This window comes from Amaranthus tricolor, chromosome 9 (assembly GCF_026212465.1).
Source record: "Amaranthus tricolor cultivar Red isolate AtriRed21 chromosome 9, ASM2621246v1, whole genome shotgun sequence".
Lineage (NCBI taxonomy): Eukaryota > Viridiplantae > Streptophyta > Magnoliopsida > Caryophyllales > Amaranthaceae > Amaranthus > Amaranthus tricolor.
The window spans coordinates 22,282,295-22,310,147 of NC_080055.1; the positions used below are offsets into that span (position 1 = coordinate 22,282,295).

Sequence of the window (27,853 nt, forward strand, 5' to 3'; positions counted from 1 at the left end):
TAATGGGTATGTTTTGTTTTGATTTATTTAAAATTAAGTTTTTGCTTACTACATCATTTATGCTTATATTACTTTTTTTATAAACTTGTGTTAAGGAACTAAGGATGGATTTAATGATGTTGTAATGTTGAGCATGGAGAATTGAAGACTTCATCATTTATGTAATTTTTATGTTTGTTAATGTAATTTTAGGGACCTAAGGACTATTTCGTTTATTGTAATTGTAAGACTAATTTTTATTATTAAGTTGTTTTTGAAAGACATATTTTCTTTGTTAGGTTGTAATTGAAGACTAATCTATATCAATTTTTTCGTGTTGTAAAATAAATAATGTAGTATCGATAAGAATAAATCTTGATAATACTCCGAACTCCGCTGGAGGTCCGAGAGTCCGAGTCGGAGCAATGTTGGAGTATGCATAATCCGACTCCGAGTGGAGGTTGACTGAAAAAAATAGTCCGAGATTTATCCGGAGCAAAGTCGGAGGGTGGATAGTCCGAGCCGAGTCCAACCCATTGCCATCCCTATCCAAATTAATACATGTATTTATGCAAATATTTCACACTTACAATTAATAAATATAATAATTTGTAATTAGTAGATAACATCAACATCATTCAAGTATATATATATTGCTATATAAAAATAACTACATCTTAAAATATCTAGGTAGCAACTTAATTTTTTAAATACAAAATTATGATTTTTGACCATAATACGATTTGCGGTCCGGTCTGATCTGAAAAATAAAAATATCGAGACTAGACAATAAACTGTAATTTAATTTAAAAAAAACCAGACCAGACCATTTAAACCATAAACTAGACCAAATACTAAAATTTCGGTTTGATTTACGATTTAGACCAAACTTTGTTCAGCCCTATTCATGGCAATAGACATAAACACTACAAAATAAAACCTTAAATATGTTTCTAGACATTATTATAATAGAATGAATATAAATAAAAGACAACTACAACAATTTAATATGAAATAGCTGTCAAGGAACCAACTCAACCAAAAGCTTAAGCTTATGGTTGAAGCCCCAGGATATGTTATATACTCTAACACGCCCCCTCACACGAGAGCTCTTTGGGCTAGAAGTGTGGATGCAACACATGTTCTCCTCATACATGGTGCTCAATATTCCACTTTGAATGAGGGGTGGTTGAGATTTGAACCCGTGACCTTTTTGTCACATTGGCTCTGATACCATGTCAAGGAACCAACTCAACCAAAAGCTTAAGCTTATGGTTGAAGCCCCAGGATATGTTATACACTCTAACAATAGCAAACTCTTATTGAAATTAGATCTAATAGTACCTGAAGAGATTTGTCATGAATAACTAAGCGTAAAAAAAAACTTGCAGAATGATCTAAGAAATTTTAATCTAACTTATTCCTCCCCTTATATTGGAAAGCCTAACTGAGAAAAAAAAAATCTATGTTGGCCAAATTTGAACATAGAAAATGATTTTAAACTATGAAAATAAATAGATGAATGATATAAATTACATCTAAAATTCCGATCTCGCGCGAGTTATCGCTTTCTCTGCCTCAAATATCGATTCCTAGTGATTGATGGCGACTCGCTAATTTTTTTGTCAGGCAAAAGAGAAAAGTCTTCGCTTTATTCTAACTTGGTGTTGTCCTCGACTTGAAGAGGAAACGACTTGTGGGATTTTTTTTTTTTTTTTTTTTTTTTTTTTTTGCTATACAACATTTCTCGACTTATTTTGCACCACTTCATAGAGGTTTTACGGGTTACGGTCCGTTTGACTAGTGATATTAAATGGTGGTAATGAGAATAATTTATAGTGTAAAATTATATTAAAAGTTTCATATTAGTCTCATGGTAATGAAATTTTGATCACAAAAAAGTTTTTTTGTTTACAAACTTCCATTACCATCTAATACCACCTCTCCCAATGGTAATGCATTGGAATGAATTTATGAAGAAAATGAGATGATTGAAGTTGAACAAGCATGACTATCATGGTAACCAAGAGATTTTTCAATCAAAATTATAGTTTTTCATTCCCATCACCACCGTTTATTACCACCTACCAAACGGGCCGTTAAGTATTTCTCTTAGCCTTTCACCCGATAAAAAATCTATTACTATTACCATTTTACCCTATAATTCATCAAAATCCACAAAATTCTTTAGATTGATTAAAAATATGAAAAAAGGGAATATGATTAGAAATATATAAAATTAAACAAGTGTACCGACAATTATGCAAAACCAAATTGAACATTTGATTAAAATAAGAGGAAATATAACTATGAAAAATTAATAATAAGATGTGTTAAAGCAAGTGCTAATAATCTTAATGATGACGTTAACTTTAAACATATAATCGAATATGCTTTGTCTTTTACTTTGGAGAGGGTCGATGTGTCGTATATGGGTGGTTTAAGGTTTGGAACGTTTGATGTTGGTTGCTTGATCGAAGCAACAAAAAAGGGGGAGTCGGTAGCTTCGCTCGACCAGTTGAGCGGACATGGCCGGATCGAGCAAGGAGTGGGTCGAGCAGAATGGTCAGAACAAGTTAGTAGCTAGTTTGAAGGCTCGCTTAATTGAGTGACGTAGTGACTCGACCGAGCGAGAGTTGAGTAGTCATCATTGGATTCTATTTTGGTCAGAATTTGTGGTGATTATGCAATAATATGATACATTACTCTATTGTTTATTGTAATAGTTAATTGGTGTGTTAATAAAAATGTGAAATGTGCTTTATGAGAGTAATTAAGAGGTATTTAAGAATGATACTCACCTTCCACTATAAAAGAGAGTATCATTCATAGAATAAAGACCACCACAAACACACATATTAAGGGTAGTTTAATACAGTGTTAGAAACTTAAGTATTTTTACTTTGCTCTAGTATTTTATGATCTTAAGAAATTGCTCTCAAGATAAAGAGAGATTTATTACATTGTAATTGTTAAATTTAATTTAATAAATTACATTTGAGGGGACGTATCCAAGATACCTTATAAAACACTTGTGTACATCTTTGCTTATATTTTTCATTAGCTTTCATTTCAAGATGGAAATTAAGCTTAAGCTATTAGCTAAACAGCGACCAACCTCGAATTAAATTTCAATGATTTGACCGATATTTTGGTTGGTATTAGTATATCGATGACTTCGTGTAGACTAATGACAAAATACTACTCCGTATTTGAGCTTTTTTGGTATGGGACGGGAAGCTTTACAACATTTTCCCTTACTAGTGTTTACAAGATACTTCGTATTTACTTTGAATAGACTACACAATACTATTCAATACTATCTAAAATGAGTAGTTTTAAACATTGCAACAGTTAATAAGTGTGGATCATGAAGATAAGAGCTTTTTGACTTCGTATTACATTGCTTCCTAACCTGCAAAAAGCACCAACACAACAATATATCTTTAGAGACACAAGGAATAAATGGGCATATACTACTCTCTAATTCATCCTAATTCATCCTAAGTGTCTTATTTGAGTTTTCGCCATTTTTACATGATCAAATGGGACCACATGTGAAAAATAAAAAGTGTAGTATTTTTGAATTTTGATAAGGATTAAATGGAGTTAGTAAGTTTAAAGTTGTTAAAAGGTTAAGTTTAATAAGGGTAAATTTGTAAAGTTAACGTACTTGAATAGAAATAAGACATTTAAGCAACTTAACCCGTTAAGGAAATGAGACACTTATGGTAAATAGGATGAAGTATTATGGTCAAGAGAGCCACATCAACAGTAAAAACCTAACACCAGATCATTAGGGCGACCCTAAGATTTGTAAGGGCCAGTGCAAAACATAACTTTGAAATATACTATTATAGATCCTTAACTGTTAACTGTTAAAGCGTCAATTATTTTTAGTATTTTTGGATATGCCCCGGGCACAGAACCCTCTTGCCGCCTTATAGGGTCGACCTTGCAGATCAGAACTTGTACAACTTGATAATTTGATTTTGCACTAGCCATATACTTAGGCTCGCATTATTCTTACAAGGCTTGTTAAAGGCATACAACAACGGTAAAATATTTAATCAAAGTCGGTTATCATTTGATTAATGTTTAAGTTAAACTCTTCTTATAGATGTTGGGTGGTGTGGGAAAAAATGTCCTAATGTTCAAGTGTAAAAATATAGTTCAGTATTTAGGGCAATCACAATTATGTTAAATGTATTTTATGGGTTCTGTTTTAGCCCATAAATTTTTTTATTGTTTTGAAAAATGGGTATGTAGTAAGCTGAGGTGAAGCTGCAATCTTTAAAAATAAGGTTGTATTAAGTCGAGTGTTTGTGTGACAAAAGGTGGCCTTGTGGTCAACAAAGAATTTTTGTTGAGAAGTGCATCGATAAGATTGCGACAACTGCCCAGTGCCCAATTCTGTAAGATATAAATTAGGTGTTAAGGCAAATACAGGTTCAGCAGCAACTAAGCAAAGCAAAACGCCGTAAAAGAAATAAGAATTATTTATTTTTAATATTAATTTTTGAGGGGCTTTTTTTTTGGACTAGGCTCCAAAATCTCAAAAGACGGCCTGATGACTAAAAGGACATTGCAAAGTGTATGCTCTACTTAGTCCATAAAACTGAAGTATTATGGTGATGTATGTTCGAGCCACACAATTGGCTCGAGATGTTTTGTTTGCAAGTTTATGAAGTCTGTCGTGTGAAGTAATGACTAATGACTAATGACTAATGACTAATGACATGTTTGTTGGTTAGTGTTGGCATCTTGAAATGTACCGACTTTAGTGTTGAAGTTATGCAAGTGATAATTGCCTAGTGTGCATAAATATAGTTGTAAAATTATGGCAATATGGCATCTTAAAATTGATATATTGGTCATTTTAAAATCCGGCACAAACCCGCCACAAGCCAACTTGGAACTGACTCGACACAACCAGAAACCCGCCAGCCAGACCGTGTTGGCGGTTTCTCGTTTAGACAGATCTAGTGAAGTGGGATAAATTAAGAACCTGAATATGTTGATTTCCGATTGCTCCGGCGAACTGCCTGCTTCTTTTGCTCCTGAAGTACTGGGGTTTGAGGAGATATAACAGTCGCCTTACGTGCAACATCCTTCGAAAACTGATCCCCTGGCCGCTTTTCAATCACTGGATTTTCAGGTACTATTTTGTTCTGCCAGGCACTTTTACTTGATAAAACTGTACCGCTTACCCTTATGAACTGCAATTCCTTTTCTATACACATAAGCAGAATAGGAAGAATAGCTCAGCATATGCATATAGTAATCAACTTAACACAAAAGCATACTAAAAGAGTCTTGTTCTTCAAACGAAATCTAGAAGTAGCAAATCGAATAACTCTTCTCTTAATTGAATTGGTTTAAAACTTTCACTAAAATAACAAGTCTCTACACCGATTTAAATTCTCCGACTACCCAAAATTGGTCAGTGAATTCGTTGACTGTTTTTCTGACTTACCATGCCTAGTCGAAATTTTGGACTAAATTTCGACCAATTTATGAGAAGTCTGAAAGTTTGACAAGATTTTGGACTACCGTCACTAAAACTTTGGACTGCCATATGATTCATCGGAATTTTCGCGGATTCCAAATTGGATTAATGTGTAAAATTTCCTGCCCTTTATTTCCCAGCACTTTCCGACTAACCACCGACCATTTGATTAGTCAGAGAAATTCCAACCAACCAAACATTCAATTGCTAGTCGGATTCTTTGCCAACTTAATGATGCCGGTCACTTGTCAAATTACACGCACAATACTAATTAGTTTAAGACAAAAGGAAAATGGAAAAAAGACAGTCCACCTGCATTTTGGTCATTTTCATGTTACAGCATGAGTTCTTCTTTGCGAGGTTTAAGTATTTCCGACTTGTCACAATTTCCTTGAAAACTAGTCGAAAATTGTGTATAGTTTTCTGACGAATTGTTGGTCGAAGTTCCTACCGACTTTCCGACTACTCTAAGCTAATTGGAAAATTCCGACATATTTCCTACCAAAATTGTTTTGCAATTAAATTTATTCCGATCAACCAAAATAGTCCCTAAATGTATTGCCCTACACCAACTATTTACCTATCTTCTTGGGTTGTTAATGTTGGGACCTTTTATGTAGTGCCTGTATAAATTAAAGATCTCAAGGAAAAACATATAAATTTCTACCTAGTTCGCTGAACATGAGCAATTAAATTGTTATGATTTTACAAGTATCAAATTGTAATTGATCTATTGCTTTTAACCGGTGAAGGTAAGAAAGAAAAGCCCTCGATAGATATTAGGTATGATTTTTGCGAGTTAAATGGAATCAATTAATACACATTAGTACTATAGGGTAGCATAGGGAAATTTTACCTCGAGTAGGAGAAACGACGGTTTTTACAGCAATATCATCGTGATATTGAGTACGTTCAAGCGGAGCATACATGTACGTATCAGATTTTAGGTAATCCATCAGCTTATGCTTGAATACTTTGTCCTTATTACTCAAAATGGCTTTATTGCCTATATCCAATCCTGTAAAATTTAAAAGTTAAAACATATATATTGACAATTGAAGGCGTTTTCTTTTTCTAAAAAAAATGTCCTTAAATAATTATCATAATATCTAAGATAAATTTATGTTTAAGAGAATTACTTAATGGCTAGTAAAATGGTATCTAGCATACTACCAAACACCTATTTGACTTTTGGCACTAAAAGATGATAAATCATGATTTTTGTTATATTTTTTCATGAAAACAAATTTCATATGGGCCAAATCAGACATTTTAGACCTCTAAAAAGCCCATTTCATGTTTCAAGCCGAAGTAATCAACTGTTTCTCCCATATGTCAAAACAAAAAAAAGCTCAAACTCCCCTCCAAACCCAAACTCGCTACATCATCATCAAACCATCACAAATTCCCATCATATCCTGAAATCACTACTCTTCTGTCCCATTTAATTTATTTCATTTTCATTTTAATCTATCTCGTTAAATTTGTTATATTTTTATTTTTAAATGATGCCCCTACATTTGATTTTATAATCTCTATTATTTCTAAAGTCCATTATTTGCTACATTTTTATTTTTAAATGATGCCCCACATTTGATTTTATATTCTCTATCATTTCTAAAGTCCATTGTATCTAATTTCTTAATTTGGATTGAAAACGCAAATAAAAACTAAATGTATGACACAAGAGTATTCATTATACATCAACTCAAAAAGTTTACTCTTTCTTGCTAGTCAACAATATATATTTCTCTCTGTTTTTATTGCTACATTTACATGCGCATCAATTAAGAAAAAGTGGGTACAATATATCAACTACAATTATATCCTCTATTTTAATTCTTTTTTAATTCTTAATTGAAGAGGGAAAAAAGTTAAAGTGAGGTATAGAGTAGATTAAAAATAGGTAAAGTAAATATTTATATGATTATTTTATTACTAAAAATAAAAATACAGCCACTAACATGAAATTGTCAAAATTAGAAAATATAGGAGGAAGTATTACTCTAGCTAAATTTGCTAAATTATTTTACACTTCTTTCCTTGATTTAGAATTTCATATACTTCCACATATTAAGCAAGTGCGTTTCAACTTTTACGTTCCTGCAGAAATATGAAATTTAAAAAGAAAAACTCATTTTTCAAATAAAAGAGCTACTCTCATGAGAAACTATCTAAACGTACTCATATTCTCATAATTTTGTATTAAATGTACGATTAATAATAATAAATTAATAGAATATCCAACAAATATAAATATTAAATATGAAAATTGCAATTTTGTTATTTTGTTAGAGCACTTTTATTTAATGATCTCTCAGCACTTTTCTTTTCTACAACGGCAAATTTTGTGTGGACATATTTTTATAGATTTATCTCATCAACAAGAAAAGAAAAAATTTGTTCACTACTTTCTCCCTCATACTTCTTTTACTATACCTCTTCTTTTTACTTTCTTACTTTTATTTTAAAATTTATTTTGAATGGTAAGACCATTGTGAGTGTGATATTATAAGAAATAAAAAATAAAAATAAAAATAATAACCTCTAAAAGAGAGAAAAACATTACCAAAATCAGAGGAAGCAGGTGGCGGGGCAGGACATGATATAATGTGGGAATAAAAATAAGAATTAGAGTTGAGATAATCAACAATTTCATGTAAAGTAATGCTAAATCTCTTGTTCTTCTTCCTAATAATCTTGTTCTTCTTAATTGCCTTCAAAGGCTTTCTATTTTTAATTCCCATGTTATTCTTTCCCTCCATTGATTGATTTTTAAGAGTTTTGTATGTAGGATGTATATGTTTTTGGTGTTTGCGTTAGTAAAGCGTAGGAAATAATGCAATTATTCTTTGGAGAGGATTTGTGAAGAGGGTGTTTTGATGATTGACATGTTCAACTCTTTGCATGTTAATAACATCACACGTGTACCTTTCTTTTTATACGTGTCATTCACAAATTACATTTTCCTCAATAAATACTTATTTTGCCTCATTAGAATTAAAGAAAAAATAAATAATGATAATAAATAAAAAAATATATAAATTGTGTGGATGAAATTAAAAAAATAAAAATGTATGTATGAGATTAAAGAAAATTAGTAGGCTATTTAAAAATAATACAAATTAAGTAGAACGAATTAAAATTATACATAATGCAAATTGAGTAGGATAAATGAAGCAGTACTACTACTCTTCATAATATTTTATTTTGAGTAAATTTTAATAGTTATATTCGAAAATTTTCATTTTATAAAGTTTTTTATAATTGGTTTTAGAATTATATATATATATATATATATATATATATATATATATATATATATATATATATATATATATATATATATATATATATATATATATCGTATTGGTCCATTAGAATAATTCAGATAAAAATCGTAAATCAAATCAATTTGAGTCGAATAAAAATTAACACTCTAACAAACAAATATAAGCCTTAATCAATAATTATAGTTTTAGTTTTTCATTCCTAATTTTAATATCATGATTTTTATTTTAAAAATTTATTGTTTGTTTTAAAAGTAAATTGCTTTAGATTAGACTTAAACAGTTTAAACTGAATTAATCTGGTTTGGATTGTGACTATTTGATTGGATTTAGATTGAGAAATAGAAAATCAATTTAAATTTTGGTTTTCTTTGGTTTAACATAAAAATCAAACTGAACTATTACCGATTAATGCTTACCCACATAATAAAATTAGAAGTTGATAAATTTCATAATTGACTCAATCTGTATTTTCTAATTTCAATGTAAAACCCTCGACGATTACATTTATTAATTATTGTGTAAAATATTAAAAGTAACCAAAATCATAACATAGATGGAGTAATGAATTTCTGTGCGATACTAATGCATTATTTCCTTCGAGAGTTATTTTTAGATTGGTATATACTATACTTAAAAGACAGACAACTAATGCATAGTAGAATACCAATACACTCGATCACTACATTTTAAAAGTATATTAATACACTTTTTGAAACTACAATAAAAGCTTTTTTCGCCTGCGGAAGTAATTACTGGTTATGTTGAGAGAGAACATTTCGAAAATTATAGCGAGACAGAGAATTGAGAAATTTGAAAATGAAATCAAATATTTCAATTATGTTTTATGGTGTGATTTGAGTGCATATTTGATGTGTACATTCATGAGTGACTGTTAGGTTGAAATCTTATGGGAGTGTGTGGGTGTATTAAGTTGGTGACTTAATATATGTGATTGAATGTGGAGATTAAGTGTATGGATTGATGCATGAGTTACTTGGGTGTATTGATTGAGGCACTTAATCAATGATTTTATCAAGGAGCCTGATTGAAGCCGGTGAATAAAAAAAATTAAAAACTGTAATTTTAAGGGTGTCTATTATATATGTGTTAACGTTTTCAAGCTTGATTACATATTTACATTTGAGCTTTTGCATCTTCGTGTTAGACATCCATTCAATCATGTTCTAAAGTTAATTCTAGCCATTAAAAGTATTCATGCTCCTATTCAAAAGAAATTGTATTAAGCTTGTTAAGTATGTCCTCAAGCTAAACAAAGTCAAAATAGTTTCCATATTAGAGATACAAAAGGTACTAGAGTACGAATAGAGCTATTCAAATCTAACCCGACCCGAAAATCCGATTAGGAATCGAAAATTATCCGACTCGAAAAAAATGTTAATTTTTTAGGTTTACCGAACCGGCGTTATCCGAACCGATACTGCACTCGAACCGTTTGATAACTGAAAAGGGCAAAATCGAACTCGAACTGCAACCGAATTTTATAACCGACATATAAACGTTAACCGATGTTACCCGAACTCAACAATGATCGACCCGAGTCAAATCCGACCTGAATTATGCACGTAATCGAATGCAACCTGACTAAAACCGATTAAGATCGAACTGTTTTTAACCCAAACTGATACAAATCCGAAGCGATTATTAATCGAACTATTTTTAACCCGAACTGATACAAACCCAAACCGATTATTAATCGAACTATTATAAATCCGAATCAATTTTTCACCTAATTTCAGCAAATTAGGTCCAATTTCAGTTTTCTAATTATGATTTTTTGAACATTTGAAAACTAATTTCTAATATTGAAACATTGTAAACAAGATTATATATAAATAAATTAGATTCCCCATGATATTGATATCAATCATAAACCAAATAAGCACATTACAAAAACCTTAGAAACATACTGAAGTGGAACAATACAAAAATTTAGATGTTTCTTCAACACTTCAATCTAGACTTATCTTGCTTTTTATTGCTAATTAATAATTATATATTTCATGTTAGTAATCCACCAATTCTTCAAGCTTTAAACCCCAAAAATTTACATTCATCACTTATACATCCACCAAATTTAAATATACAAATATCAAGTTTTTAACCCCAAAAATTTACATTCATCACTTATGCATCCACCAAATTTAAATATACAAATATCAAGTTTTTTACCCCAAAAATTTACATCCATTCACTTATACATCCACCTAATGTAAATATACAAATATCAAGTTTTTAACCCAAAAATTAACATTCCATCAGCAACAACTTGTCTAGGGTTTGGGTTCACATTCCTTGGAGTGGATACACTAGTTTGTAACTCTTCAAACGCTGTTGATTTCAACAAAAATAATACACATGCTAGTAATCTATCTCAATATTGAACACAATGCAAAACAATGATAAAGTACACAAAACATATAAGGTACTTGAACCATTAGATTAACAAATTACTCGTGTTAGAAATATTGTCAAATTCAAAACCATTAGCTTCATTTGCCTCATTAGCATTTATCTTCCTACAATTAAGAATGAGAGATTGAACAAATTCAAAACCATCTTCAAATTTTAAAAGAAGTATTGAACATTGTTTAAACAAAATCATACACTAATATATATTCAAGATTACTAATACAAACTATCTTATACTTCTCCAAATAATAAGCTATTAAAAATGAGTGACAAAGAAAAAATTTAGTCAACAATATTCAAAATCAATTTACATAAAGAACGAACAAAAAATTACAGTACAACAAAAATTTTTTGTCTTGATTATGAAGCACTCCAACTTCTCAGATTATCAAGCACTTCTTACATTTATTAACTTAAGCATATGATCTTCTACTCAAAAAAAAGCATATCATCTTCTTCCATTAAGAAACAACAACAGTACAACAATGGTTTAGAAATTCTTAATTGGTAATGCTTAATTTCATTATTTTTAATAAACTCCAAATTATCTTCTAGATATGGCTCAAAGCACATATATCTAAAATCAAGAAATATTCAATAATTCAACTATTCAAGATAAACAAATACCTTAACAAACACATTAACAATAACAAAGATTCAATCACTCAAAAAACATTAAAAAAAAATCAAGAAACAACATTCTAATAAAATTCAAGAATCAAAATTAAGAATAAAGATTAGAACAACAAGATTAAGAATTTAAGATTAAGATTAAGATTAGGATTAAGAGTGAAAATACCTAAAAAATCAAAAATTTGATTTTTAGGGTTTTTGTAAAGAGGACAGTCGACCCTCGACAGCAGCGTGGCAGGCAGTGAGGCGTGAGCAGCGCCTGGGCCACCGACGGCAGGCAGTCACGGTGAGGGTGGCAGGCGGCAGGCGGCAGGGGCTGAATGATATTGGGTTATTTTTTTTCAGAGTAGAGAGAAGGGGAATAATGTAGTGTTTTGAAGTTCATTGCTATTCTGAAAGTTGTGTTTTCACCCCCTAGAAATCAAAGAAGATCATTTTCTTAAAATTTTTTTTTAATTTCCTTTTTTTTATCAAATGAGAGTGACGTGTCAATTTCTTTACCGCTGATCTGATATTAGCATTATAAATAACGTCTAAAACACCTTATCCGTGTGCTATCTTAGTAACCAATAACATTTTGTGCAAGTACAACTCATGGATTGCTAAGATGGTAAGATCTCACACGTCTATATACAAAGATCAACGACTTAGAATAAGTGATGTATCAATTGAGTAATATATTCATCAAATTGGACAATTAGTTATCTAAAATAATTTATTTCAGTAATATAAATATTGTATATCAAATATTAAATATTTTTATTATTGAATTTGGTCAAATTGCATAATTTAGGCTATTTAATTCAAAGTAACAAAAAAGGTGGAGTATTAGTTTCATTTACTGTAATAGATCGAATTACAATAAGTGAACTTTGAATTACGATCGATTATTAATAGCCTATAAATTACTTTAGTTTAGAGTATTTAAGATCAGTAATAAGTAATAACGTTGAGTTAACTGTCAATGATAGTCTATAACTACAAGATAGTTTTTATTAGTTTTTATTAGTTTCATTCACTCCAATAGGTCTAGTTTCGAACATTATTAAGCTTTAAATTAAATACGATCAATTATTAGTGTAATAGATTTATTAGTTTAAAGTATTCAAGGTCACTAATAAGTAATAAGTATAAATACATAATATCATATAAAATGGTTATGATTACTTGATTAATCTAATTCACTTTATTATAATAAGTTTTAATTATCAAACTTAGAAATACGATCGATTATTAGTGTAATAGAGTAATGTAAATTCTAATAGCTTATACTCCCTCTAATAAAAAACAAATGTCTCATTTGGAATTTGCATAAATTCTCCCTCTAGTAATATATTCTAGATTTCTAATAAGTTAATAACAAGCCTAAAAAGAAATCGAGAGAATTACTCTAAATTGGAGGGACTATTAGTTTAGAATACTCAATAACACTAATAAGACTAAGTATGTAATAGCCTATAAGATAGTTTAGATTATTGTTATTCAATCAAACAAATCGAGTTTTAATATTCAATCAAATATCAAAAGTAGCAACATGATGCATTGTTAAATAATATATATATATATATATATATATATATATATATATATATATATATATATATATATATATATATATATATATATATATATATATATATATATATATATATATATATATATATATATATATATATATATATATATATATATATATATATATATATATATATATATATATATATATATATATATATATATATAAACTATTGAAATAAATTGATCTGCCATATCTGATAAAATAATTGGTAATTACTTTTTGTAAGTAAATGAGCATACATCAATTAAAAACCCGACTATTAACTTATTTCGATATTGACCCGATCAATAGTTGTCCGTAACCGATAACTACTCGAAAAATAAAGCTCGAACCCGATTTGTGCCCGAAAAAAGCGAACTAATGTTAGACCGATGACAACCCGAGGTCGATTGACACGCGACTCGAATTTCAACCGATAACAAACCAGTTTGTACCTGATAATGCGAACAACCGTTGTTAAACCGACCCGTAACTAATCCATCTGACCCAAGTTTGACCCGTTGTTGCATACAACCGAAAATTTACCGATTCGAAATCCGACCGAGCCGAATTATACCCGTCCGAAACCGACCCGATGACCCCAATGAACACCTCTAAGTATGAAGAAGAAGAATTCATGCCTACCTTCATTAAAACAAATATCTTGATTCATGAAGTTGATTCAAATCTTTAAAAACATATTAAAGCAGTGACATTATTACCGTTGTAATTCAAATTTAATATTTATAATGCTATTTTATATATAATAATTTTGTTTTTAAATACTACATACAATCGATGAATGAATACTAAAACAACATATTCTTAAAAAAAGAAAATTAATAGAAAAGTAATTACTTTTCCAAGAAAAAATGGATGTGTGAATGAATAGAAACATAAGGATTTTTCCATTAGTTTCAATAATTTTAAACAGGCTTCAAACCATGCTTCATAGCAGCCTTCCAAACAACATCAATTCTATCAACATCAATAGCACCAACCTCATGATGTGTCCATCCTTCTAGAGAATGTACCACTCCACCAGCATGGCATGCATGAACTACTCCTCTATCCATTGTGTACTGCATTTATTAATAACATTATCATTCAACTAATTACACAACTAAATCATAATTGTTTCATAAGAATTTTGTGTATGTTGTCAATTCATTTACAATTATTTATTTAAGTATCATGATATTTATGCTAATATGTGTGTTTTGTTGACTTTAAGCTTCTTTTTCTGAGATTGTTGACTATTAGCTTATCTTAATCTTTATAAATATCGTAAAAGAAAAAATTTTAAAACATATTCCTGAATTAGAAAAATAAGATTGACTATATAAACATTTTATTATAAAAAGCTATATATATATATATATATATATATATATATATATATATATATATATATATATATATATATATATATATATATATATTGAGATTTGACATAGATTTGCACATTTTAAAACTTATCCGAACCCATTTTGAACCTTGAATCGTAAAAATGAGGAAGTAAAAGATAAACAAGATAAGGATCAAAGCTTTCATAGAATTCTATAAATTTTGGATTGAGTTTACAATTATTAAACTTTGCGAGTCTGAATATAAGTCAAAATATAAATATTTTGAAAGTATTATAAATTATAGTAGGATTTAATTAGACACAAACTCAACCTTGGATCATAGCTAATAGGAAATAATAAAATAAGTGGGGGCATATAAAGTGTACCTCGCAACTATTAAGGCCTTGGACATCTTGAGGAAGCTTCATGGCAGCAAGATCACCATAAGTGCAATCTCTTCTAAAATGTAAGATAGGTGGAACCACAAATTGATGAAAATGGGTCCCGTTTGGTGCCCAGCTTTGCTCCCTTGGTGTGATCCATTTCCCTACTATCCATGTCTACAATACACCCCAAACGTGATTTTTTTTAGCTTATACTAATATATAATATGTATCTCATCCTAATTATAGATTTATTTTGAAATAAGTATTTTACAGTTATGAGAAAGTTTTATATGGACATGACCCACATTATTTTAGTGTGCACTAATATTATAAGGTATTAAAATAGTAAATGTTTTTATCTGACATAGTGACATGTACAATCAAATATAATCATTAAGAAATACTTGTAATTATTAAATTGATATACACTAAAATAGTGTAAACTAATTTTATACAAAACTTTTTACTTTCATTTATTAAAAAATACTTATTATTATCAAATTGATAAAAGCTAAAATAGTTGTACTGGACTTTTACTTTCATTTATTGGCACAGCAAAATGATGTTAGAGAGTGTGCAATCAAATGTTCATACTTTATGGACTTCCATTGAATATGATATATAACAACAAATACATCAATTATTAAGTTGTCGACCAGACAATTTTATAATATATATTTACAAAAAATTCTAATACTTTCATACAAATAATATTATCGGCTAATGTTGTTTTTCTACATCTAATTTTTGCTTTCGAAGCTACAGTGTTATTCATTTTCCTTTTTACGTGGGGCTCTCATCTTTGGGGTAAAATTGACCGTATTTCTTTGGCACTCTTTTCCAAGGCGTACGTGTTAATAAATCAACTCAACTAAAAGCTTAAGTTCAAAGTTGAGGTCTCAGGATGTTATATATTCTAATAGTACGGGTATAGATTATCCGTCACCTTCCCTCACCCATTCCCTATTTTCGGTTGAAGATGATGACAATTTTATACTCCCTCCCATTCTACTTAAGTGTCCCATTTACTTTTGGGGCATTATTCATTTATCACTCTTAAATTGTATTTTATTATTAATTTATAAGATAAAATATAGTGTTGTGGGATCTCATTTGATTTCTTTCAATGTAAATTTTATTAATATGAACTTTTCATAATTTTTAATTATATATAATTAGATATATTAAGAATTAAATAAGTGCATTGGATAGAATGCATAAAGTAAATAGAACACTTAAGATGAATAGGAGAGAGTGATAAATAAAATTATTATATAGTAAAATATATTTTATATAAGATGTAAAGAGCTAGCAATGGGGTGTAAATTTTGGAGCTATATGAGTGAATTAATAATTATCCATTTATTTATTTGGGTTGTAAATTTTGGAGCTATATGAGTAAGTTTAAATGGAGTGAAGTTGTTAAATATTAAAGGATTCAGCAGTACTACATAGTCATAGATAGTACATTTGCTATGACCCATAATTTCTTTTGTTTTGAATGTCGAGGGAATTTAAAAGTTATCTTGATTTGCTAGCAAGAAAATTAATCAAAAATGAAATAAGTTTACCTTGCAGTTTTTTGCTGCTTGATATTTGGTGACTTGTACCAAGTATTTCTGACATTCAACTGCTGCTTCCTTTTGAATTTTTTGGAACCTTTCAGTTGACAAAGTCAACATCTGCAATAGTAGCCCACTATTAAATTTTGATCTAACGATAATTAACAGCTCATAACTAAAAATTTCGATTCCTGACCCATAAACGATCTTGCCCAGTTAAACATGTAAAAATTTGGTCAATACCGTTTAGATTTGTTTTCAGTTTCTGCATTTATTATTCAAAATTATTATTTTCAGTCGGGACCAGTCACATTTTTAGTCATTCATTTATTATTGTAAATCAAAATTTCTTCGTTGTTGCCCTAAAATCAGTATAATTGTCTAACATAATAATATTTTCTACGAAAACAAATTTATTATACTATATTTTTTTCGAAAAAATTTAAAAATTAGAAAAAATTATAAAACTCCTTGAACCGTTGGGTCGACCAAATCCGACTGGGCTCGACCCGAAACTGATCGACCTGATTCAAAAACCATTCGATTTGAAATTAATCCCATCGAAAATGATCTAACTTAAAACACGCTCAACTGACAGCTTTGATTGGTTCACAAAAATTCAATGTAATTACCAAAAAAAAAAAGTAATAACAAATAATAAATTCTAATCCAAATTAATCCTATGAATAGAAATGTGTTAAAAGGCCAAGATTTAAATAATTTCAAGCATAACCAAAGAAGGTCTACATGGTAGTTGAAAAGTGATTGTTAAACTTGAATGCTATACTATTATTCAACAGAAAATAAAGGCACTCTTTGATTATTGGTGATCAATAGTGGAACTGCCAGCTAAGGAGTTCAGCAACAAATGAATTAATGACCTCCAATCATATAAATGTTTGGTTTGCCCGTCTAATTCATAGAAAATGAGATATTTAATTTTTAACACTATTTACTTATTACTTTTAATTTGTATTTTATTCTTAATTTATAAATTAAAATATAGTCAAGTGAAATCTTATTTGATTTATCTCAATGCAAAGATTATTAATATCTATTTTTTATAATATTTCAGTATGTTAAAATAAGAGATATCAAATATTGAATAAGTGCATTAAATAGTGTGAAAAATATCTATTTTGTATCTATTAGAGGGAGTAGAATATGATCATAAGCTACAGATAGTTCTTCACTGGCATAATTAATAGCCTTGTTTGCTAATATTTGAACCTAATATGAAATATCTCACCAAACAAGTCACTAAACAGCTGGCTAAATAACAGATGTTAAAATAGTACTTTATTCGATTTTTTAATGCTCATTTCATTTGGAATATTTCACCTTAAGGAGAAAGAAATTTGACTAATATTTTTGACATATATTTAGAAGATAAAATATATCTATATGAGATCTCGTTAGATTCGTTTTGATATATACTTTTTTTAAATATATTTTATTATGTGTATTTAGATATATTAAGGTTTAAAATTTTCTTTGAAACTGTGTAAAAAGCAAACGGGGAAAAAGAAAAAGAAAGGGAGGGAGTAGATGTTTGCAAGTTAAGTTGATATTTTTGCATTTAAGTAAACTTATCATTTATATTGTACTCTGTATACGTGACTCTTTTGGTCCATAAAACATATACGTTACTTACCAAAACTCGAACATGTTTACGACAAAGATAAAGGGCGATGGCTCTTCCAAGCTTAGAAGTTGCGCCAGTTAAGAAAACTTCTCCAACATGGTCTGGAATTTCGTTGAGAATTACAGCAGCTGTGAGTGTATTGCCATGAACAACTCGTACTTTTAGATTAGGGTGCTTGTTAACAAAAAGTGTTCCTCCACCATTCAAAGCCTCATTCTACAATTAAAATAATTACCAATCAAATATTAATATAAAATTAATTTTACTGTAATTCTTGTAAAGTTTATTAGTACTCTTTCACACGCACCTTGTTAAGGGCAGCAAGGCTAAGGACCTTGACACCCATTCTATCTGCCTTTAGTATTGCCTGCTCTATTTGCTTGTTGATGCCTTTTGTTGCAAATGGCAAGAAATACTGCCCATCAAATAAAATTTACACAAATAATCAGCATATTATTTAAACATTAAATTAATTAAAGGATAAATTACAATGAACTACACAAATTTTTTATCGATTTTTGTACAATAAGGAGTAATTTTTTATTAACCGTAAATAATAGCAACTTAGGGTGTGTTTACCTAGAATAATATTTACTTTTGTTTATTGTATATTATTTGACATAAAATAATGGTTAAAAAATGTTAGCATATATAAATAAAAAATTGTATTATTGTAGGAAAAGCAGCGAATGTTTGTGTTATTGACGGTGAATTATATCATGGTATTTAACATATTTCTCATGTTTAATTTATTTAGATTATCATCAAAAGATTATTTATAACATTATTTCTTTTATCTCTTAGACCACGTTCCCCTTGCCTGCTCTATGAAGGGGTATGAGTATTGGTATAAATTGTTTGTCTTCTATCCCTAGACCTTAGCTAAATACGGGATTTTTCAGATATGACGATGATGATTTGCTAGTTTAAATAAAATAGACGATAATGATCAAATTTCTAAATAGGAGCCAACCAGTATAGAATTACCGATCCATTACCTGGAAGCCAAACCGAGGAACAACCCAAGTATGATGCAACTTGTTGCGGAGATTGTAGAAGGAGACACTGAAAGGCTTAGCCCATGCCCACATCGCACACAATACAATGAGTGTACCTGGCCAAACTGGTAGGAGGAACCATTTGGTGGCGTAGGGCAAGGCTGCAAATGCTCGGAACAACCATGGCACGTGCATTGCTGATGATATGTCCACTATATGTGCTAAAAACACAAAATCTGGCACCTTTACATTTTTCCCTGCATTCGATTCGAATTAAATTTTTGTGGGAATTTTTTTTTTAAGATATTCATGAGAATTTATTTAGTATATATATATTTAGAGTTATTTCAATTGTTAATTTTCTAGAAATTAAAAAGTGTTAAATATTTGACTATGAGAATTTATAATTAATTACCATAAAATTTGTATCTACCAAAGACCAACTAAATATTAAGTATTTAAATTTCATCTCAAAAAAAAAGCTTAAATTTAATAGGAGTTTCCACTTTTGTGAAATTACAATTTTCCATGTCCTAACAAATGTGTGTATCGAAAGGAACATCTCCTGACTGATTGCGGACCAATTAATGTGATTGTTAATAAAATTCAATCATTGCAAGATTATATTCGTGTTAATGCCTGAAAGAATTGAAAGCCTTAACATTTATAAATACACATTATTAAAAATTATAAAAAAATTTATATTAAAATTGTATATATTGATAGAATGAAACAAAATTGCACATGAATATAATTAAGTTTTTCATAACCATAAAAAATCATGTTTAAAATTTCACTTTGAATATATATGAAATGTTCTAAATGTAACTGTTAGAGTATACTTCCCCGTTCTATTATACTTGTTAAATTTAAATTTTTATGCAATTTAATGTGTTATTATATATATATATATATATATATATATATATATATATATATATATATATATATATATATATATATATATATATATATATATATATATATATATATATATATATATATATATATATATTGAGCTATACACATCTAAAAACTATAAAAACAAGTTAATATTATGAAAATATGTGATTAGACGATTCAAATAATATCTCACTTGACCATATTTTTGCTTACACATTAGTCGTAATATATAAAATAAGCTTGAATAATAATTAGTGTCGATAATCAAAGTGTAGCAAGCATTTCAAAACGTTGGAAGTATAATTGTGTAAAGTCAGTGGGACCTCGACCATTCCTTGATAGTAAGCAATAATATAAAAAATATAAAAAAATAAAAAGAAGTATTGGGGTAAAAAGAACAATTATTCTTCTTTCATGTAAAAACACTACAAACTATATAATTCTAACAAAAGTATGTTTAATATCTAGAATATGTTAAATCATAATTTAAGATAGGATACCCCCTTACAATTACAAATATCACTATAAAAAAAACAAGCAACTTTATGATCACTTAAAACAGTTGGAAATCAGTTGGTATAGAGTTATATTGACTGAATTCCTACTGTTTTGTGGTAGTCGGTTCAGAATTGTCGGAAATTCACTTTAGTAGGAAAACAGTCGGAATTCTGACTGACCATGGTTAGTCAAAATTCCGACTAATCAGTTAGTCAGAAAAAATTAGGAAATTTCCAACTAATTTTCTACAATTAAATAGTCGAAAATCAGTCAAAAAACAATGTTTTAGAATTTATTAGTATAATATTAGTTGTATTAATATATATAAGTAGTGTATTATAATATTAGGTATATATTATAGTTTCAAGGAGTTGTGCCATTGGTAAAAGAAGTTTCAAGGAGTTGTGTCATTGATAAAAAAATCAAAACTTGTAAATTGCTCACTGTTACTTTTTATAATCTATTACTCTTATTTTGTTTTAGGCAAATTAAGACAAAATTACTGAATATTTAATTATCAAGAGTATATTATGCACTGCTAAAATTCTCATATCTTTAGTCTTTAGCATTTCTTCTTTGTTAGGAGTATTTGACTTTCCTTTTGGAGAAAACTTTACCGACTAACTTCCGACCAAATTTTAATCGGAAAATGGTCAGTAAATTTTCCGACTAAAACTCAGTCAGAAATTAGTTGAAAAAAAATTAATGCTAAATTTTATTTTTTTTAATTTAATATTACGACCAAAAAGTAATTCAGTACCAATTTCGTCGGAATTTTCGATTAATACCTGTCAGTCAGAAAATCAGTTAAAAATTTCCAACTGTTTTGATTAGTCGGAAACTTTTAGTCGAAATTGTGCCATTTTTTTGTAGTGTATGTACAAATATGAAATAATCTTTGAATTTGTTTTTTTTTTTTTTTTAAAAAAAGATTTTGAAATTTGCTTTGAACTATAAAACATTAATGAAAATAAAAGACTGAAAACATTTCACTAAAAAGGAAATATAGAAGTAAATTAAAAGTTTTAGATTGTTGGGCAAACCTGCATTTAGACTTATTTGTTTCTGCATCTCCCAAGAGTTGCTATTGAGAGTATTGCCCAGTATGTCGTAAAGTGGCATAAATAGGCAGAAATTACAGTCTTTCTCCGTATGATGTATGCTGTGATATCTGCACCATTAAACATCATTTATTTCTTTGCTTTCTTTGTGACTAATACTTTAACTAATTGTCAACACTTTGTTACGTTACAAATTAACATATCTACATTTTTTTAGGATTGTAGGATCGCGTGAGAGAATGTGAATTTAAGTAAAATTTTATGTTACAGGAATCTTGCCAAAGACAATTTTTGCTCCAACTGATTGATCAAATAAGATCCGGTCAGTTCTAAAAATTAACATCTCTACTTAAATATTGATTTCATTATATTCTTAAACATGATTTAAGTTCTCAAACATTAACTATAAAAAAATTCAATTGTGATGCAATATTATCAACACTTCATAAAAACTTCATTATTCTTAGAGTATTATCTTAATATTTCAATTTTAATTTATGACATTTCCTATCAGTATCATCAAATATTTTGGTTATATTTGACAAATAACATGATAAATATTAATAACTTAAATGCCGTAATTGGCACAATTATTTATAGCGACTTTATTTTCACGTTTTATCTTAGTGCAATGTTTGGGTAATTTATAATGATTCTCTTTCAAAGCCAACCAATATAACAAAATCAATGAGATTATGGGTGATTATTAAAAACTTTATTTATTTGTGCCAAAATATTAATTTTTTAGAATAGATTTGGCTTTAAATTATTTTATTTGTAATTTAATTATTTTTATTAGTAGAAAAATGAATGGCTCACGTTTCATATTAAATATTCAATTATGATGAAAGGATGATGGTCATTAGCTTTTAAAGTTAATCATCATAGAATTATCTGCAATGTTTTGCAGCGTAAGTTTTTCTTAGAAACAATACAAATCAAATAACTGACACAATATGTTGTGTTTTATATACTTTATTACGCTCTACTAACAGAAGTATTTTTTTATATAAACTAAAGGAAACGCTTCACAAGTACATAACATCTACGATTTTACGATCTTACGATCTAGAAATAGGTAACCAATCCGAATCGTAGGTAGAATCTTAATGTGGTAGAATCGTGAGATCCTACTTAGCTCGCGAATTTATCGCGAATTTAAGTGGTAGGATCATAACACGATTCTACGATCCAATGATCCGATACTACATGGGTAGTTGTAATTGTAAACTATTTTCATATAATACAGATTTCACTACATGTAAATAAAAACTTAAAATAATTATATCAATACTTTTATAAAATTTAAGTTTTTCTTGATTTGTCGTTTAAAAATGATTATTAAAAGTATGTTTTGAAAAAAACTTAAGAGATGAAGTCAAATAAGGTTTTAATTACACCTTAAAACTTAAAAAGATAACATATATAATCGATAATCAATAATCCAAAGCCCATTAATGCATATTTATAGATCACACGATCCTATCCCGTCAACGATCCTAGGTAGAATCACGATCCTAATAACCTTGGTGAGCGATACTAATCTCATGACTAAAATTTATGATTCTATATCAAAGAATCAACTTATGAATGATACCCTAAAATATATATATATATATATATATATATATATATATATATATATATATATATATATATATATATATATATATATATATATATATATATATATATATATATATATATATATATATATATATACATATATATATATATATATATATATAGTATTATATATTATTTTTAAAAATTATATATTATTTTAATTTATAATTATTTTTATAGAACTGAGGATGAGAAAAGTAAAAGTATATATACTATTAATAAGAGTAGCACTATTAAATGAGGTAAGTTGACAAGTACCTAAGCACAAATTTGTACCTAAATTTGTCATAAGAAGGGAAAAATCATTAAAAATTCTGCACGTAACTTGTTTGAAGTGTTCAATATTAAATTACTTGTCCTAAAAACTGCAATCCATATTTCCCATTCTTGTCACATATTGAATATGAAGACTAGCAATTCTGGCATGGTTTCTTAGGTTTGTTATCTTGCTCACGCATTCAATTAATGCACAATTTGTTAACAATTTTTAATTATGTGAACTCCTTGGAAGTTAGATCACAATAATAATTTTTTCCTTATATTGGGTAATAAGCATAGAAAAAAAGCCAGTTTTATAAATTTATGATACTATAATAAGGTGTTCAAAACAGATTTGATGACCTAATATTTATCGAAGTTATAACCGAATTCGACTTGATCAAACTTTAATTAATATGAATTTAAAATTATGTAAAAGTCAATATTAACATAAAATCCAATTTAAAGCCGACCCACAACACTTGACTTGAAATCAATTCGATATACTCTCATAGTTTTTTGTCATCAAATACTTATTGCTCTTCTATACATACATACCAAACATGATTCATATTTCTAGTTGTAATTTGTAATAAGATGTGATTCATCCTCATTTACTAGTCATTAACAAATAATAAAGGGTTATTACGATATAGTAAAAGGTTAATCATACATAAAAAAAAGTGATTCAACACTTAGTAAATAGAGTTTTATAATAAAAGGTAATCGTACATAAAATAAAGTGACTTATCACTGAATAATAGAGTTTCTCTATCGTTCCTATGTTTTAGGGACCCTGGCCATGAAAAAAAGAATCATTCTATAAAGGGCGGTTTTAGTCTTTTATGAGAGCTCAACAATAATAAATTGAAGTTACAATTTTACAAGCGGTGTACATCCTACGTAATATTATAGAATTAAAATATTGGACTATTTTCTAGCTCTAAGGTTAAATAAATATCTACCTTACCGAGAATCGCCATATTTTATAAACTCTTTGATATAACATCAAACCAATATGATATATATTACTCAAAAATGAATTAATTATTGAGAGAGGGAAAAGAAAAAACTTACGTAGGAGTGTATAAAAGGTACTTGAGGAAAGGCAAAACTTCAAAAATTTGATGTGGGAAGATTTCTACATTGCAATGACCCATGCATCTTAGGAAATCAAATACCAAAACATAAATATAAATCATGCTTATGGAACCATATCCCATTAAAGCTGCTCCTACTAATGGAATTGCCATGATTCCCAACAATAGGATATGCTCTAAAAATGTTGCATTCCCAGCTGCAAATATTTTGTAACAAATAATTAATTAATATATTTATATACATTTAATTAATTTTTCTAATTTAAAGGCTCTATCTTTTAGAAAGTATGTGCCATTTTAAGCTTAATATATGACACTCAAAGAAGCATTAAAATATTCTTCTAATATAAGCTCTAAGTAGCAAAAATAAATTGGTTTGATAATATAATTAATTATTGTCATTAACTCATCTTAAAATTAAATGTGATCAACAAAAAGAGTAAAGTTTTAACATACTAAAAAAGTTATAAATGGGTATGTCGTGGGTCCATAGCGATAGCTAAAGTAATTTTTACATGACTTTTAAAGCAGAAGAATAAATAATTCAAACAAAACTAATCAATTATTATTATAATAAAATTTAACATTAACGACTTAAATATTTCTATTTACACTATGAATAACAACACGTATTATTATCTTAAGAATATACCATTATTTGCAATAATATCAAAATTTTAATTTTAAAAATACCAGGCCAAAATACAACCACATAGACAAGCTCATAAAATTATTTTTGATAAATAAGTTTTATGTAAGGTTATAATCAACCAATCTTTTTCATCAATTAAAAATATCATTGTCAAACTACCAACTTGGCATCTCATAAACTTGTACAAATGTCTAGTCGTCATAACTACAATTACTTTCATTGTGCGTTGTGCACCCAAGGTAGAACAATATAGAATTGTATTAATATTTTTTTGACTTTCAGTTTATATCATAACACTCAAATATTACTTCTGTTTTAAAATATTTACAACTAATTATAACGTATTGCGACAAAAAAAGTTATTTTTATATACAAGTATAATGAAAGTAATAAGTATATAAGAGTTTTTGTAATTCATATGATCACCATACATACCTGTAAAAGGATGAAGTACAGGAGATAAATGATGTAGTGAATGATAAGACTTGAATAGTGTTGGTTGGTCATGAAAAAGCCTGTGTATTGCATAATAAAACGGTTCTGAAACCACCATGTGAATGATCCAAACAGCAATTAATCCCTTGGTGTCCCATGTCCTTTTTTCATTTGTTAAGTATGGGAACATATACAACGCCAAACCTCCAACTAAACCTTGAAGGATTAAGAAATTATCCCTATTATCAATTCAAAAAAAATTAAAATTAAAAAAAATTTTAAAAGAATTAAAATTTGCTTTATTTAAAAAGCAAAATTGACAAATTGAAAGTTTGTTAAATTAGACTGAACTTATTATCAATGTCAACATATAATCGAGAAATACAAAGTGCACACATTTCATGAGCCATGGAGGTACCATTTCAAAACCATATAGCGAGGTAAAGGTTCCAATAACTTATAAAATATGCACATCAACTTTATTTTTTTGATATGAGATAAATTATCCCAACAAAAAAAATTAGATATGAAGATATACATACCAATGCCACTCGTGATCAATTTGCTTAAAATCGATGCCTTGGTGATTTATTCGACGATTTGAACTAAGAAAGAGCATACTAGAATAAGTATGCCAAAGTTGATGTATTAAACTTCTAAGAGCCCATAACAAGATAATATGGAAACTCCATGTATTTGTTATTGATTCTCCCTTCCACCATAAATGTGCTACGTGTGCAAAAAAAGGCCCATATAGCAAATACTACAATGTAAATTTTGAATTAGTTAGTTTAAATAATATATATTGTACTAAGATCATAATATATTATGTGAATATTGCAAAAATTCCTTTTTAGATTCTTGTTTTACATCTCGAAAATAAATAGAGAGCAAAATTCAACAAAAAAAACGTGAAAACTTCTGATAATTTTACGAATTTATAATGAAAAGTAATTTATAATAAGACGACAAAAATACCTTATTGGAGGCGATGTTCTCCCATGGCCAACTAACAAAAGGGGCAACCATTGTTTTGCTTCCCCTACCTTTTTTTTATATGAAATGATGGTTGAATTAACAAAATTTCTAAAGCCTTTAAGTTACCAAAATATAATAATAGAAAAACCCAAAAACTTTCTCTTTTTGTGAGTGTAGTTCCACCAAGAAAGGAAAGAAACAACAAAAGTGAGACCAAAATGCGAGGTTTGTGAATTAAAAAAGAATTGCTAAAAAGATAAGATAATAATTAATAGTATTTAGCAAGAGAGAAGGAAGTATGTTTCTTTAACCAATAATAATGACTTTTTTTTAAGAAGTTTTATAGGAGTAGAAAATATGATATACAAGTTGTGCCTTAGATGTAAATACTAAAACCCATAATATATAAAGGATCTCAAATAGCTTTCCCTAATTAAATGCGTTTAGATTGTACAACAGATTACAGTTAAGAGGAAATAAGTCTCTATCAGTTAGGGTATTGTGGTTGGAAATGGGCTCCTATTTTGCTTTTTCCTTCCCTAATGCCTTAATGCCTTTATACAGAGCCATGTTCCAATTTTTTTGGGTTTTGAGCAAACGTAAAATATGAACTTTTAAGTATGAATGTGAATGTCCATTTTTTAAGTGACAAGATAAACTACTAATTTATTTTAATTAAATTAAGTACTGATTTTTTAACGAATTAGATTAACGAAAAAAACAACAAAGTAAGAAAAGCACTATTTATTTACCTAGATTTAATTATTAATATCAATGAAAAGGTACAAAAAAAAAAAATCAAACCATATCCACTAATTAATAACCCAAAATCAATAATTTAAATACACAAGTACTTATTATCAGGGTAATGAATTACCATTAATTATGAAAACAAATTGACATATATTATAAGGAGATTAGCACGTGTTGCTCTTCTAATTAACAGGGCCCTGAGCCGGCGATCATGCTACTCATGTGGTAGCGAGTCGGCTTTTCCTTT

The 27,853-nt window shown here is 28.5% G+C and overlaps 2 protein-coding genes across 2 annotated transcripts; both read right to left on the reverse strand.

Annotated features, from left to right (window-relative positions):
- Positions 1–2,906: 2,906 nt before the first annotated feature.
- On the reverse strand, positions 2,907–8,382 carry LOC130823940 (uncharacterized). Its single transcript, XM_057688772.1, has 4 exons — positions 8,058–8,382; positions 6,345–6,506; positions 4,988–5,212; positions 2,907–3,394 (listed from the first exon to the last, which is right to left on the reverse strand). The coding sequence occupies exons 1-4, from the start codon at positions 8,251–8,253 to the stop codon at positions 3,390–3,392; spliced, it is 588 nt and encodes a 195-aa protein (XP_057544755.1). The 5' UTR covers positions 8,254–8,382; the 3' UTR covers positions 2,907–3,389.
- A 5,750-nt stretch (positions 8,383–14,132) lies between these two features.
- On the reverse strand, positions 14,133–27,363 carry LOC130823604 (very-long-chain aldehyde decarbonylase CER3-like). The gene is made up of 11 exons (XM_057688281.1): positions 26,854–27,363; positions 26,418–26,638; positions 25,876–26,114; positions 24,766–24,985; positions 21,787–21,914; positions 19,343–19,599; positions 18,652–18,759; positions 18,354–18,560; positions 16,709–16,819; positions 15,138–15,311; positions 14,133–14,484 (listed from the first exon to the last, which is right to left on the reverse strand). Exons 1-11 carry the CDS (start codon positions 26,902–26,904, stop codon positions 14,329–14,331), a joined length of 1,872 nt encoding a protein of 623 aa, XP_057544264.1. The 5' UTR covers positions 26,905–27,363; the 3' UTR covers positions 14,133–14,328.
- Positions 27,364–27,853: the final 490 nt, after the last annotated feature.